We start from the raw sequence: 12,103 nt of genomic DNA on the forward strand, positions 1-12,103 counted from the left end.
TTTAAACCACTGCCATAAAACGTCATTGAAAATGCCCTGAAGATGATAATCAGAACGTATTTTCTTCCTAAAATATTTTAGTCATCAGAGAGGCAAGTTTACCTTATATGAATATGGAAGTATTTGATGGAAATAATTTGGGGTTTGTTGTCTTCTTCAAATCCAGACTCTGAAAATATGCTGAAGTTTTTCTATGCATTAAAAAAAAAAAAAAATCATCAATGTACAATGTAAGCCTGAAAAAACATGTAAATTAATATCAATGTGGATTACAAGGAACAAATTGTATTTGTCATTGTGTCGAGCTTGCTGGGACTTGTCACAATGTTCTGCTGAATGTGTCCCAGTCTCTAACTCTCAGGTCACACTCACCATTGTTTGATGTGACTCCTTCTGCTTTTTCAAGTTGACTTTTTTTTTTTTTGTCATTTGAAGATTCTTCTGACTGTGGCTCTTATTGTTGGGATGCAGATTATCAGAGAAAATACACCTTAATGGCATAAACGAGTAACGAGAAATGTTTAACATGGCTGTAAGACAAGCACTGCAATATACTGCACCTTAAGAAAGAAATACCTCTCTTGGAGGCCCTATTAAGCAGGTTTGGGAATTTCCATTTCAGGTGCTCATGCTTTGCAGAATTTCCATTTCCAGACTTTCCATTTCTTGAGCCTGACACCCACGGATAGCAAGGCTGAGGTTTGGGTTTTATTAATTTGTAAAATTTTAAGTTGATATGTTACACTTGCGAATAAAGATAAAGAATAATCATGGTATCAATTTCAAGGGAAAAAAAGTAGGACTTAAATTATGATCCGGTTATTTATTTAGCAGGGGACTGTGCTATTTGCCATACTGATAAAAAGAAACCGATGGTGCCAGCTCCGAAGTTTGCTGACCTGCCTGAGCCCTGGCCTGGGTGAGAACAAAAGGCTTAAATATAGCAGAGGGGGGAAAAAATCAAAATCATAATAAAATACACGAAGGCTCCTGCTTTGATCTGTCACGATTCTGAACGTTTAGATAGTGTGCCTTGAAATACAGAGCCGAGCAGGGGAAGCACCTGGCAGCACCGGCCTGGAAACCCTTTAAGGAGAGCGGTCAGGGCCGTGGTGGGCACGGTGGCCCTGACAATTTGTGGGACAAAGCGGGTGGGGTGTGCGTGTCCTGTGTCGCATTCTGGCCAAATCCTCCCGTGTAGGGGCAGCGCAGAATTTATGTAACGCTGAAGCCCCGCTCCCAAGCTTTCGAAACAAGCAGCAATCGAGGATCCTGTCCAAGTCCCTGCTGGGGCGGCTGTCGCTGGTGCCACCTGGGTGTCAGCCTGTCCGGACCCTGCGGCGGGTGCCGTGCCAGCTCCCTCAGCATCACTGGGGGCTTCTGCGGGGGGGGGGGCGCGGGGCTGCTCGGCAGCCGCTCGCTACCTGAGGAGCCTCCTCCAGCCGAGGTTAAAAATAACCGCCCGGCAGCGCAGCAGCGGCGGGACCGGCCTCACCGGAACGATTTTCCTCCGGGGCAGACGCCGCCAGCAGCGGGATTAGCCTTGAGGCTTCTCCCGGTTTATTTTCGCTCCTGGCTTTTCGCTCAGCCGTGCGCTAAAGCCGCACCTCGCAGCCACCCCGCCCGGCCTCCGGCCGCCCCCGCTCCCCGCTCCGCCGCCCCCGGCGCCGCTCCTCCCGCCCCCCCTCCAGTCCCGGCTCCCCCGGCGCCGCTCCGCCGAGCCCCGTTCCCGCAGCCCCCCCGCTGCGGGGCCGCAGCCTCCTTCCGCCCGCCGCGGGGACAGCGGGGGGGGACGGGCGGCGGCGGGGGGGCTCCACCCGGGGACGTGTGTGTGTGTGTGTGTGTGTGTGTGTGTGTCTGGGGGGGGGTGCGGGGTTAACGGGGGCGGGGATCCCGTGGGGATCAGCTGAGGACAGGGCTGCCCCCCCCCCACTTCCTAGGGGAGAGCCAGGCTGGGGGGGGTGGTGGGGGCGATGGGGGATAATGGGGGGACACGCGGCCGGCTCCCCGCAGACTGGGGGCTCGGAGAAAAGGCGCTGAGGGGGAGCAAGAGGGGCAGGAGGGTGCCCCCCCGGGGCCGCCTTGCTGGGAGCAGGGGCAGGGCCTCGCCCCCTCACCTGCCCCCGCGGCCTCCGCCCGCCGCGCCGCGGCCGCCGCTTGTTTGCACTCGGCTTATCCGGAGCGGAAATTCCTTTCCGTTTTTGTGAATGACAAACTCATTACCGATTCATCACCGCGACCTGTTCCAGCCGGCCCGTCGCCGCGGCAACAGGCCCCTTCCGCGCGCCCCCATTGGCTGCGCCGCCCGACGTCCCCATTGAGCGCGCCGCCGCCGGGCCCATTGAGGCGCGCTGCGCGGGGAGCGCTGCGGGAGGCGCCGGCCGGCACGGCACGGGGCTGGGCACGGCACGGGCACGAGGCTGCGGGCCGGAGGGACAGAGGGAAGGGAGAGCGGCCCCCGCGCCGAGCGGGGCAGCCCGGCTCGGCGGCACGTTAATTGGATTTCATTCACGAGGGGAGGAGGAAAAGCCCGAAGGCTCTCGGGCTGCAGCGGCGATTAGGCAGGTTCATTCAGGGATTCATTGAGAAAAAAAAAAAAAAAAAAAAAAAAAAAAAAAAACAAAAAAGGAAAGGGACGAGTAGTGTAGAATATAAAAAAGGCTAGGAGCGGGGGGACAGGCTGGCAGCGCGCACCCAGCAGCACACGCTCGCACCCGCCGGGGCTGCTGCGCCCTCCCCGGGGCTCCGCCGGCGCCCGGCGCGGGGGAGGCGGTGCGGGGGGGCTGCGTGATTCATTTCCCTGGGGCGGGGGGAGATAAGTTGTGGCGAGGCGGAGGGCTGCCGCCTCCCGCCGCCAGCCAGCCGCATGCCCCTGTGAGAGAGAGGGGCGCTTCCAGAGCCCGCTCCGCGCCCCCCGTCCTTCCTCATGCTAGATACGCTCAGACCCGTCCCTTTCGCGTCGGAAATGGCGATTAGTAAATCTGTGGCGTGGCTGAACGAGCAGCTGGAGATGGGCAACGAGCGGCTGCTGCTGATGGACTGCCGGCCGCAGGAGTTGTACGAGTCGTCCCACATCGAGTCGGCCATCAACGTGGCCATCCCCGGCATCATGCTGCGGCGGCTGCAGAAGGGCAACCTGCCCCTGCGCTCCCTCGTCGCCAGCAGCGAGGAGGACCGGGAGCGCTTCGCCCGCCGGTGCGGCACCGACACGGTGGTGCTGTACGACGAGCACAGCCGCGACTGGAACGAGAACACGGGCGGCGAGTCCGTGCTGGGGCTGCTCCTCAAGCGCCTCAAAGACGAAGGCTGCAAGGCGTTTTATCTGGAAGGTGAGCGAGGGGGGCCGGGGAGGCGAGCTCCCCGAACCCGGAGCAGCGGAGCAGGGGTGGGGGGCAGCGACCCCTGGGCCCCGCAGGCTGTCGGGGGCTGTCCCCGTGCTTCCCCCCTTCCCCCCCGCAGAGCCCCTCTCCTCGCTTTGCTTAAGGACACCCAGGGGGCTGGGGTCGCTGCAGCAGCCAGGGGAGGACGGGGTAAGCGGGGACGCCGGCAGGAGCCGGGCAGGACGGCAGGAGGTGCCGCCCGGCCGTCCCTGAGAGGTCCCCGCGGGGCGAAGCGGCTCTGGGCTTTAATCGCGGCCGCCCGGAGCCCCCCCCCGCTGCCGCAGCGGGCGATTTTGCTAAAACCTTTTTTAGGTTAGTCCGTCTGCATGGCCGTGTGGCGTTTTCCTCTTTTTTACCCGGGGCTGGAGGAGGTGGGAAACAGATGTCCCCTTGCAGGCAGAGCTGTACTGGGCATACAGTCTCATATCAGGTTGCGTTTTTTTTTTTTCGCTTTGCTTTTCTCCTTAGGTGGTTTCAGCAAGTTCCAGGCCGAGTTTGCCCTGCACTGCGAAACTAACCTAGACAGCTCATGTAGCAGCAGCTCTCCTCCGCTGCCAGTCCTGGGCTTAGGAGGGCTCCGAATCAGCTCTGATTCCTCATCAGATATTGAATCTGACATTGACAGAGACCCCAATAGTGCCACCGACTCCGATGGCAGCCCTCTCTCCAACAACCAGCCTTCCTTCCCAGTGGAGATTTTACCCTACCTCTACTTAGGCTGTGCCAAGGACTCCACGAATCTGGACGTTTTAGAAGAGTTTGGCATAAAATACATCTTGAATGTTACCCCCAACCTGCCTAATCTCTTTGAAAACGCCGGCGAATTCAAGTACAAGCAGATCCCGATCTCTGACCACTGGAGCCAAAATCTGTCTCAGTTCTTCCCTGAGGCCATCTCCTTCATAGGTGAGACACAGTTATTTGCTAACAGCTGCATAGCAAGCAGTAGAAGTCAGTTTATTTTGCAGAATTCGAAAGAGATTTGGGGTGAGGAGATGTAGTAGCATTTCTGACAGTCTCTGGGGTATGCCCTGCTGATTTATTTTTTTTAATTAATTATTATTTATTTATTTAAAGCTGGCTTAAGTTGAGAGGTGGGTGCTGTTTGCAGATTTATTGAGAGGTGTGAGTGACATTTGCAGGTACCAAATGTCTACCTGGTTTGGCTGGCTGTGGAAATCCTCCCTGAGGCATTTGTGTGGAAGCTGGGGACTGAGCGATGTGCAGGATGGGGCATATCTTGAAATATCTTTGTAGGGCAGAGGGAGAAGGCATATGAGTCTGGGGTTGGTGGCTTTATGTCCCCCCCCCCCCTTCTTTTTTTTTCTTTTTTCTTTCTCCTCTTGAGGCTACTGGAGAGCAGTGTGATGAAAAGAAACGTTCTGGGAAGCTAATTTTAGCTTTTAAAATGCAACTTACTCATAACCGGCATCCCTGGCAAATGTATAGTCAGGGCTTTAATTAAATCTCGTGGTAATAATGATACACCTCTCGGGCTCAGTGCCTCGACGAGGCAGCCCTTCGCCGTTATCCGGCAGCTTTGGAAACGCGTCCCCCAGGGCTCAAGGAGTCCTTGTTCACGTTTGTAGTTGGACGGGGGGACACACAGTCTAAAACCGCCTCTCTTGGGGTGCGGTGGGGTGGGCATCGCATTATCTGTTGGGAAGCTGTGCTGTAATCCGGTTGAATGATACCGGTAATAGTGGAGAATGTAGGTAATCTGAGCCCAGCAGGAAGAAATGTGGGCTGGAAGCCACAAAGAAACTAATCTCCAGGCATTGTAATGCATTTCCTATTACAAAGGAACCCATTTTCAACCAATGTTGACATCCTGTTCCTCCTAATGGGCTGTCCCCTGTGACTTCCCTCATTCTTTTAAAATGCCTGAATACCTCCATTGTTAGCTGCACAACAGTTGGAGAATAATTTAATAGACCTTTGCAGTCTGCTGGTCTGTATAAAAGGCATTCAGTGACATATTGCAGGATTTCCATGCTGGGGCGAGGGGACTAAGAATTTAAAGCAAATCTCCAAGCGAAAGAGTGTCTTTTAAAACTGACTTCTAAAACAGTGTCATGCGGCGTATCCTGCTCCCTTTGTCTCCTTAGTTTTCTCAGTTCTTGGACTTCTGTGCATATGCTTAGGGGGGTGGATTCACCTCCTGTCTTGGTTTTAAGCCGGTGAAGTTAACTCTTGCCTTGTCCTGCCAGTCACTGAGATCAGAATTGCCCTTTCTTCCTGCCCGATACTAATCTTGTTTGTGCTGTGAGATCAGTTACCAACCCTCTATCTTATGTGTCTTTCTCTGCCTCTTTGTCTCTGTGCAGATGAAGCACGAGGGAAGAACTGTGGCGTCCTGGTGCATTGCTTAGCAGGGATCAGTCGCTCGGTCACGGTGACGGTGGCCTACCTCATGCAGAAGCTCAACTTGTCCATGAATGATGCCTATGACATCGTCAAGATGAAGAAGTCCAACATTTCTCCCAACTTCAACTTCATGGGTCAGCTGCTGGACTTTGAGCGGACCCTGGGGCTGAGCAGCCCCTGTGACAATCGTGTGCCCAACCAGCAGCTGTACTTCACCACCCCTTCCAACCAGAACGTCTTCCAGGTGGACTCCCTGCAGTCCACGTGAGTGCCTGCGGCCTCCCTTCTCCTGTCCGTCTCATGGGATCATTCCTCACTGGTTTCTCTTCGGCAGCGATCAAGAAGACGCAGCTTTCTCTTTTTCTGGCCTGCGGTACCAGGCAGTGGCTGCTGGCGCAGGCCAGGAAAGGTTATGCGGTATGGAGCAGGCGGCTGCGATGGGAGGGACGGCGCTGAGCTCTCTGGGATGCCCGCGGCGGGCTCGTGGGCGCTCACTGCCTCCCGGCGGGGCAGGATGAGGCTGGCCGGGGCCAAGCACATGCTCCCCGGGACCGGAGCTGCCCCACTCCCCTCTGCGCTTTTGGATCTGCGGCGTACACTTCTGTCTTCAGTGAAGACTGGTTATTTTGTTTGTTGATTGGTTTTGATTTAGAGGAGCCAAAGAAAGAGATTTCAGCTTAGTGTATTTGGAGTACTTGTTTGCCAGGAGCTCAGTAGTATTCTACTTGATCAATGTAAATATTTAATCTTGAGTCGATTTGTGATTTTTTTTTTTTTTTTTTTGAATTCACATGTATTCAAGAGATCAATCCAAGGGACATATATGTTTTTGTTCTCTTCATAAACTCTGCTTTATTTGTTTGTTCTTTTTTTTTTTAATGATTATTATTGCAAAGAATATATTTGCAGCATGCTTAATTTTATGGTTCAACTGAAGCAAGCTTTCCATGGGGGAGATACGGCAATGGTGAGAAGTTTGTGAGCAAGTACAGTCTCTTCTTTCATATATTTTTCTTTCCCTTGTGGTGTGTTTTTTTTTTTTTTTTTTTTTTTTTCTCACACTCTTGTAGTTTCCACATGATATATATATTTTTAAAATTAAATTAATTTTTTTGCCTTACCTTTTGTAAATAGATCATCTGGGAGGAGATCTGCGAAAGATTTTTGATCACTTTTTAAAACTTTCAGATGTGCTAAAACAGTGCATTACCTCTGTACAAATTCTTCAGGGAGCTTCACTTCAAATGCAATATTTTGCGTCTTTTTCTTTCTTTCGTTTTTTTTTGTATAAAACTGGAAGTATGTGCGAACATTTGTACCTGTGTGTACGCACAGTGAACCTGCACACGGTTGCCAATAAGGGAGAGTAATTCATGGTGTAAAAGTTTTAAGATGGAATTTATTATAAGAATGTAAAACCTTAAGTTATTAATAAATAAATAACTATTTTTGGCTATTGAGAACCCGCCTCATTTATTCCTCCTCTCCCCTCTGTGTGGGTGTGGTTAATGGCACATACACATATGGTTCTGTTTAAAGGTAATGATTGTTTTCAACAGCTTTTGTACAGCCCCAGAGACAATAAAGCCTTGCTTTCCCCTTTGGTCCACTGCTGCTTAAATGAATAAACTGTACACATACAGGGCTCTTGCCTTTGGTGAAGGGAAGACTTTGAAGGCCTTTAGGTTAATCACAAAATATTCCAACATCCCTTTGCAACCCTAGGGATGCACCTGACCCTGGGGCATAAGGATCTCTATTTTTTATTTATTTTTTTTTTAGATCAAGGAGCTGCTGCTTTCTGGGTTTATTTACAAGTGTTGGCCACTCTATTACAGATGACAGGAGATGGGATTGTGCTTTCCTTATCTGTCCGGCAGGAACTCATTTCCCAGAAACCCGTAAACACTTTGCAGCCAGTGAAAGATTTTCTGTCGTTGTTCAGCCACATTGTAATTTAGCACGTGCAGCCACAGAGGAAAAGTCTCTACGTACCCGTAGTCACCTCATGTCCTCTTTGGACCCTTCAAGCAGCCCTGTCTCTGCGGGAGGGAAAAGGGTGATTCTTGCGATTGCAAAACTTCCTGCTGCAATGTACTAACATCCTTCCTAAGGAGAAGTGGCCCACAGAAGGGTGGTGCCAAAACCCATGTGCAGAGCAAGGGAGGTGGACGGCTCCTCCAGCTTGGGCTGTCAGCTGGGGTTCTGCACAGATCCTGGCAGCCGGAGCACATTTCATGTAATTTTAGCAACTGCAAGTGTGTGAAATGAAAAGCAAACAAAACATGGGAAAAAAGTGAGTCACTGTCTCATGCAGTAGTGGCCTAGATTGAGTGCATAAACTGTGAAAGTAGAAGTGGGTTGCAGTTAAACTTGGCTTGTGCTAATCCAGTTTTGAACGGTTTCCGCTCTTGGCATTCCCTGTGCTGCTCCGTTCAAAGTGGAGATTTGCAAGCAGCTCTAGCAATTTCCTGTCCAGCTGCAGCTCAAGTGACTCTTTTTTTTTTTTTTTTTTTTTTTTTTTTTTTTTTTTTTTTAATATGGTCTGTGGATAATTTTAGCCAGTTTCCTCTTTGTGGATTATTAATCTGCTTTCCTTGTAGAAACCTACATAGCTGCGTCCCTACTGTTCTGCTGAAGTCAACAGATGGCCTCCCCGCCACTTCCTCTCGTTTCGCTGTGGGTTTGTTGTCAGGCCACTTCTGAAATTAATAGTGTTTTCTGGCCGGCTGCCACAGGCCATTACCACAAAGGGGAAGTAACACATCTGAATAGCAGGAAGCTGGGCAGGGTCACAGTGTGAACTGAACCTGTTGAGCGCGGTCGGGCCTCTCCCATTCAGCAAGTGTAGGGCTCCCCTTCCCTCCCCCTTTTGATCTGTGTTGCGTACAGAAACAGCTCGCTGGCAGTGCCTCAGCTGTTTGCACCGGGCAAATATTTCCAGCTAAATGAATTGCGAATGTTAATCATGCCTAGGTAGCCATTAAGGTGAGGAGGTAAGCAGCGGTGTGTGATGATGTAGCCTAGGGGAGGGCCTTTGCTTTCTTTGCAAACTGCTTTGAAAAGTTAGTGCTCACAAGGGCTTCCTGCTTCCTTCCTGCTTCACTGAATGACTAACACCAAGGGGTAGTTCTGCAATTCATCATTTTTCAGGACAAGCAAGCAAAGAAGGCCAGATTTGCTCTCACACACCCTACAGCAGAGTCAAGCAGAAAACTCGTTCCAGCCATGGTTTGTCCTCAAACAAGCCCTGGAGCAGGGTCGTTGGTCAGAAACTGTGGCTGAACTTGCACTGGGACTGCACACGAATAACTGGGTGCAGGCAAACCCAAACGACAACTGGAACTGATCCCCAAACTGGTTCAACCTCTGATTTATTGTTGTTGTTGTTGTTGTTGTTATTATTATTATTATTATTATTATTATTATTATTATTATTATTATTATTATTATTATTATTATTATTATTATTATTATTATTTCACTTGCTTATGTGCCAGCTCTTAATTACAAATGGTTTGGAAGGAAAAGAGGCAAGGGGCTCTCCCCAGCAACATTCACCTCTCCTTCATGTGCTCATGCCCTAGTAGCTGTGCCCCAGCAGCGTGAAGGCAATGGCACATGCTACACGAGCCCTTGCTGGCTTTTCTGAGGCTGGGATATGCTTGCCTCTGCAGCCCTCCTAGCACTTGTTTCCAAATTACTTGCATCCTCTCTCCCCTCTCTTGTTCCAGTCCTCGTTGGGATGGGGCAGAGGTCTTGGGCTTCTGGGGCGTTTGGCAGCTATTGCAGTTCCTCAGCTGGTAAAGTAATTTGTAAAGAGAAGAATAAATCCTTTGTGCCTGTAGGGACAGGCCCAATGTGTGTAAGGAAGAGGGGGGGAATGCTTTGTAGCTAAAAAATCACAACCTGCTTCATATTATAATGTAGGAGTGTGAGATACTGAATTACTTCAGAAGCTATGTGGATATCAGGAAGGAAACCTATACCAGGAGTGAATCCCACAAGACCAGAACTTTCTCACATAACCCATCTGTGTCTTTAAAACAAAGGGTGAAATTGTGTTCTGTGGCATCAACATCCCCTTTGCTCCTGCAAGGTCAAGGTTCCCCTCAGTGCTTGGGTGCACATTCGCACTTAGCTTTCCACTTTCTGTGCAATAACACAGCGTGGCTCATAGTGCAGGTTCCTCTTCTCACATTTACTCTTTCCCACTCACAGCCTTTGAGACCACTTGACAGCCACCTTCAAAATGTCTTCCACCTCCTTCTGGTTTTGTTGTTATTGTATTCACCATCTTCTCTTTCCCTGTTCTCTTAACTGTCCTTTCTCAGTCCTGCTCTTCCCCTGTATCTTCTGTTTTTCCACAGGCCTTGTGCTAAACTCTGTGGTCCTTTCTTACTTCTCTTTCATTTTCGTACCCTTCGTCTGTCACACTTTTCTTGTTTTCCTCATATTTCTTAAATCAACTCAGCTTTGTCCCAGCTTTAAGCCTCCATTATCCTCTTTGTTTTGTCAGTGAAACGGAGAATGACAGGACGAGTCTCATAGACCAGATCAATTTTAGTGAGCTACAGAAAAGGTGTATATAAGCAGAAGAGGTAAGAAAAGGCCACCGTTGTCCTCTTAGTAGCTCCTAGAAGATGAGTTTTTCCCCATCACCACTCCCTGTCTCAGTGTAGATTTGGCTCCATATGGTCAGGAAGGATGGAAAGCGGGGAGAGACCAAGCATGTGGCCACCAAAGGTGGCTGTGCTGGCAAAACTGAAGCTGGATGCAATGGGTGTGTATATGGAGAGTGTTGCTTCAGCTTCTTTTGCATTCTGAAAAGCTTATCCAAAAAATGTTCCCTGTTGGGGAGTGTGATGACACTTCATTCAGAACTCTGGGAAAAACAGCTGTACTTGAACACTTCAGTGAGACTGCAGCTTAGATGTTCACACTACACCGCTGTAAACCAGTAAAAGCTTTGCCTGAGTGAAGGTGGCAGGACAAATTCCTAAGCCCAGTTTGATATCCCATTAGGCATTGGGTGTACGGCATGGATGTGTTGGATGTGGTGTGCGTGTACTCAGCCTCGTTCAGTCACTGCAGGAGCACAAGGATGGGGCCAGACCCAGTAACTCCACAGCAGTAACTCCTGGACTGCAGCGAGCTGCTGAGTACAGACAAGGTGGCTGAGTCTACTCCAAGCACCTCGTAGCCCCAGGGAAATGCCCACTGGTGTTTTATCACGGTGCATGGGGTCACTGGGGTACAGGGACCCTGCCCTTTCTTACCCCAAGAGCCGGAAAGGGGTGGTGCTGCGTCATGTTTCTCCTTCCTTCAGTGCTGTGTCTGAGAGATAAGCATTGGCTGTACTTAGAAGATAGCACAGACAGAAAGCTGGTATAGGAGCTGCTGTCTTTTAAGTAAAGTGCTTGTCTCAGTAAGGAAGGAAAAAAAAAAAAAAAAAAGAAAAAAGAAAACCAAACTTAGCTGCTTTCTGTTGTTTGTTATGATAGGAATCTGCAAGTGCTGAGGGAATTTTGGTGCACTCACAGCCATAGCTTTCCCTCATAAGGCAAAGATGAAGGATGTTGACTTAGCGCAAACACAAGGAGATCATTATCAGCTGGAAAGTGGGGGCATGGAGTCTGTTTAGGAAATATCTCTTAATGACAGAAGTTGCATTCAGGACTATATTTGAGAAATGCAACAGAAAGTGCGCCCTGCTCTACTTCACAGCTGTGATCCCCAGGACGCAGGAAGCGCACAGCAATGCTGGCACTCTCCCATCCCCGGGCTGTTCCAGCACTGCAGATACCAGCGACAGAAAATGGTACTATGTGGGAGGTCTGTTTACCATAATGTAGAGGCCATGGTGAAGCACTCTGCTCATTTTGCCAGAGGCACAAGTGTTCTGGAAAGTCCTGCTGCTGAGGTCTTCCGTCTTTCCAAATGGGCATTGTCCTCGCATAACTCTGAGACTTCCATTTTAATTAATTTATCTGTTTTTCTGTTAAAGCCATGTTTTGGGGCGTCATGGAAGTCTCTTTTTTCATTCTATTTCCTGCCAACCTCAACTCTGCAGGAAATAAATTCCCATCTGCAAGTGAAACCATCTGAAAAACAGATTGATGGCTGACACTTGCCTTACTCAGGGCAAAAGTTCGCTGTAGTTTAAAGGTGGCGTTTTTTTCCCTTCGCTGGGAAACGGTGTCCTTACAAAAACAGACTGAAAGCAGACTGGAATATTTAGTATTTGTGAAAACAAATTAGCTGTTCAGTTGATGGGTTGAACAGTCCAGTGGAGTAAATCAGCATAGGAGCAGAGACACTGACACCAACAGGTGGTCGTAACAACCTCAGCCCCC

At 50.0% G+C, this 12,103-nt stretch overlaps 1 protein-coding gene across 2 annotated transcripts; it reads left to right on the forward strand.

Annotated features, from left to right (window-relative positions):
- The first annotated feature begins 2,817 nt into the window (after positions 1–2,817).
- Positions 2,818–6,499, forward strand: DUSP6 (dual specificity phosphatase 6). 2 transcript variants are annotated; one of them, XM_032208189.1, is made up of 3 exons: positions 2,818–3,329; positions 3,849–4,286; positions 5,708–6,499. In XM_032208189.1, the coding sequence occupies exons 1-3, from the start codon at positions 2,927–2,929 to the stop codon at positions 6,013–6,015; spliced, it is 1,149 nt and encodes a 382-aa protein (XP_032064080.1). In that variant the 5' UTR covers positions 2,818–2,926; the 3' UTR covers positions 6,016–6,499. The 2 variants fall into 2 exon arrangements, with proteins under 2 accessions (XP_032064080.1, XP_032064081.1); XM_032208190.1 differs by lacking the exon at positions 3,849–4,286.
- Positions 6,500–12,103: the final 5,604 nt, after the last annotated feature.

This window comes from Aythya fuligula, chromosome 1, assembly GCF_009819795.1.
Source record: "Aythya fuligula isolate bAytFul2 chromosome 1, bAytFul2.pri, whole genome shotgun sequence".
NCBI lineage: Eukaryota > Metazoa > Chordata > Aves > Anseriformes > Anatidae > Aythya > Aythya fuligula.

Coding starts and splice junctions, on each gene's coding strand:
- DUSP6 (XM_032208189.1), top strand. CDS start 2,927: ATGCTAGATACGCTCAGACCCGTCCCTTTCGCGTCGGAAATGGCGATT. Junction 3,330..3,848: donor CAAGGCGTTTTATCTGGAAG/GTGAGCGAGGGG, acceptor TTTTCTCCTTAG/GTGGTTTCAGCAAGTTCCAG. Junction 4,287..5,707: donor TGAGGCCATCTCCTTCATAG/GTGAGACACAGT, acceptor GTCTCTGTGCAG/ATGAAGCACGAGGGAAGAAC.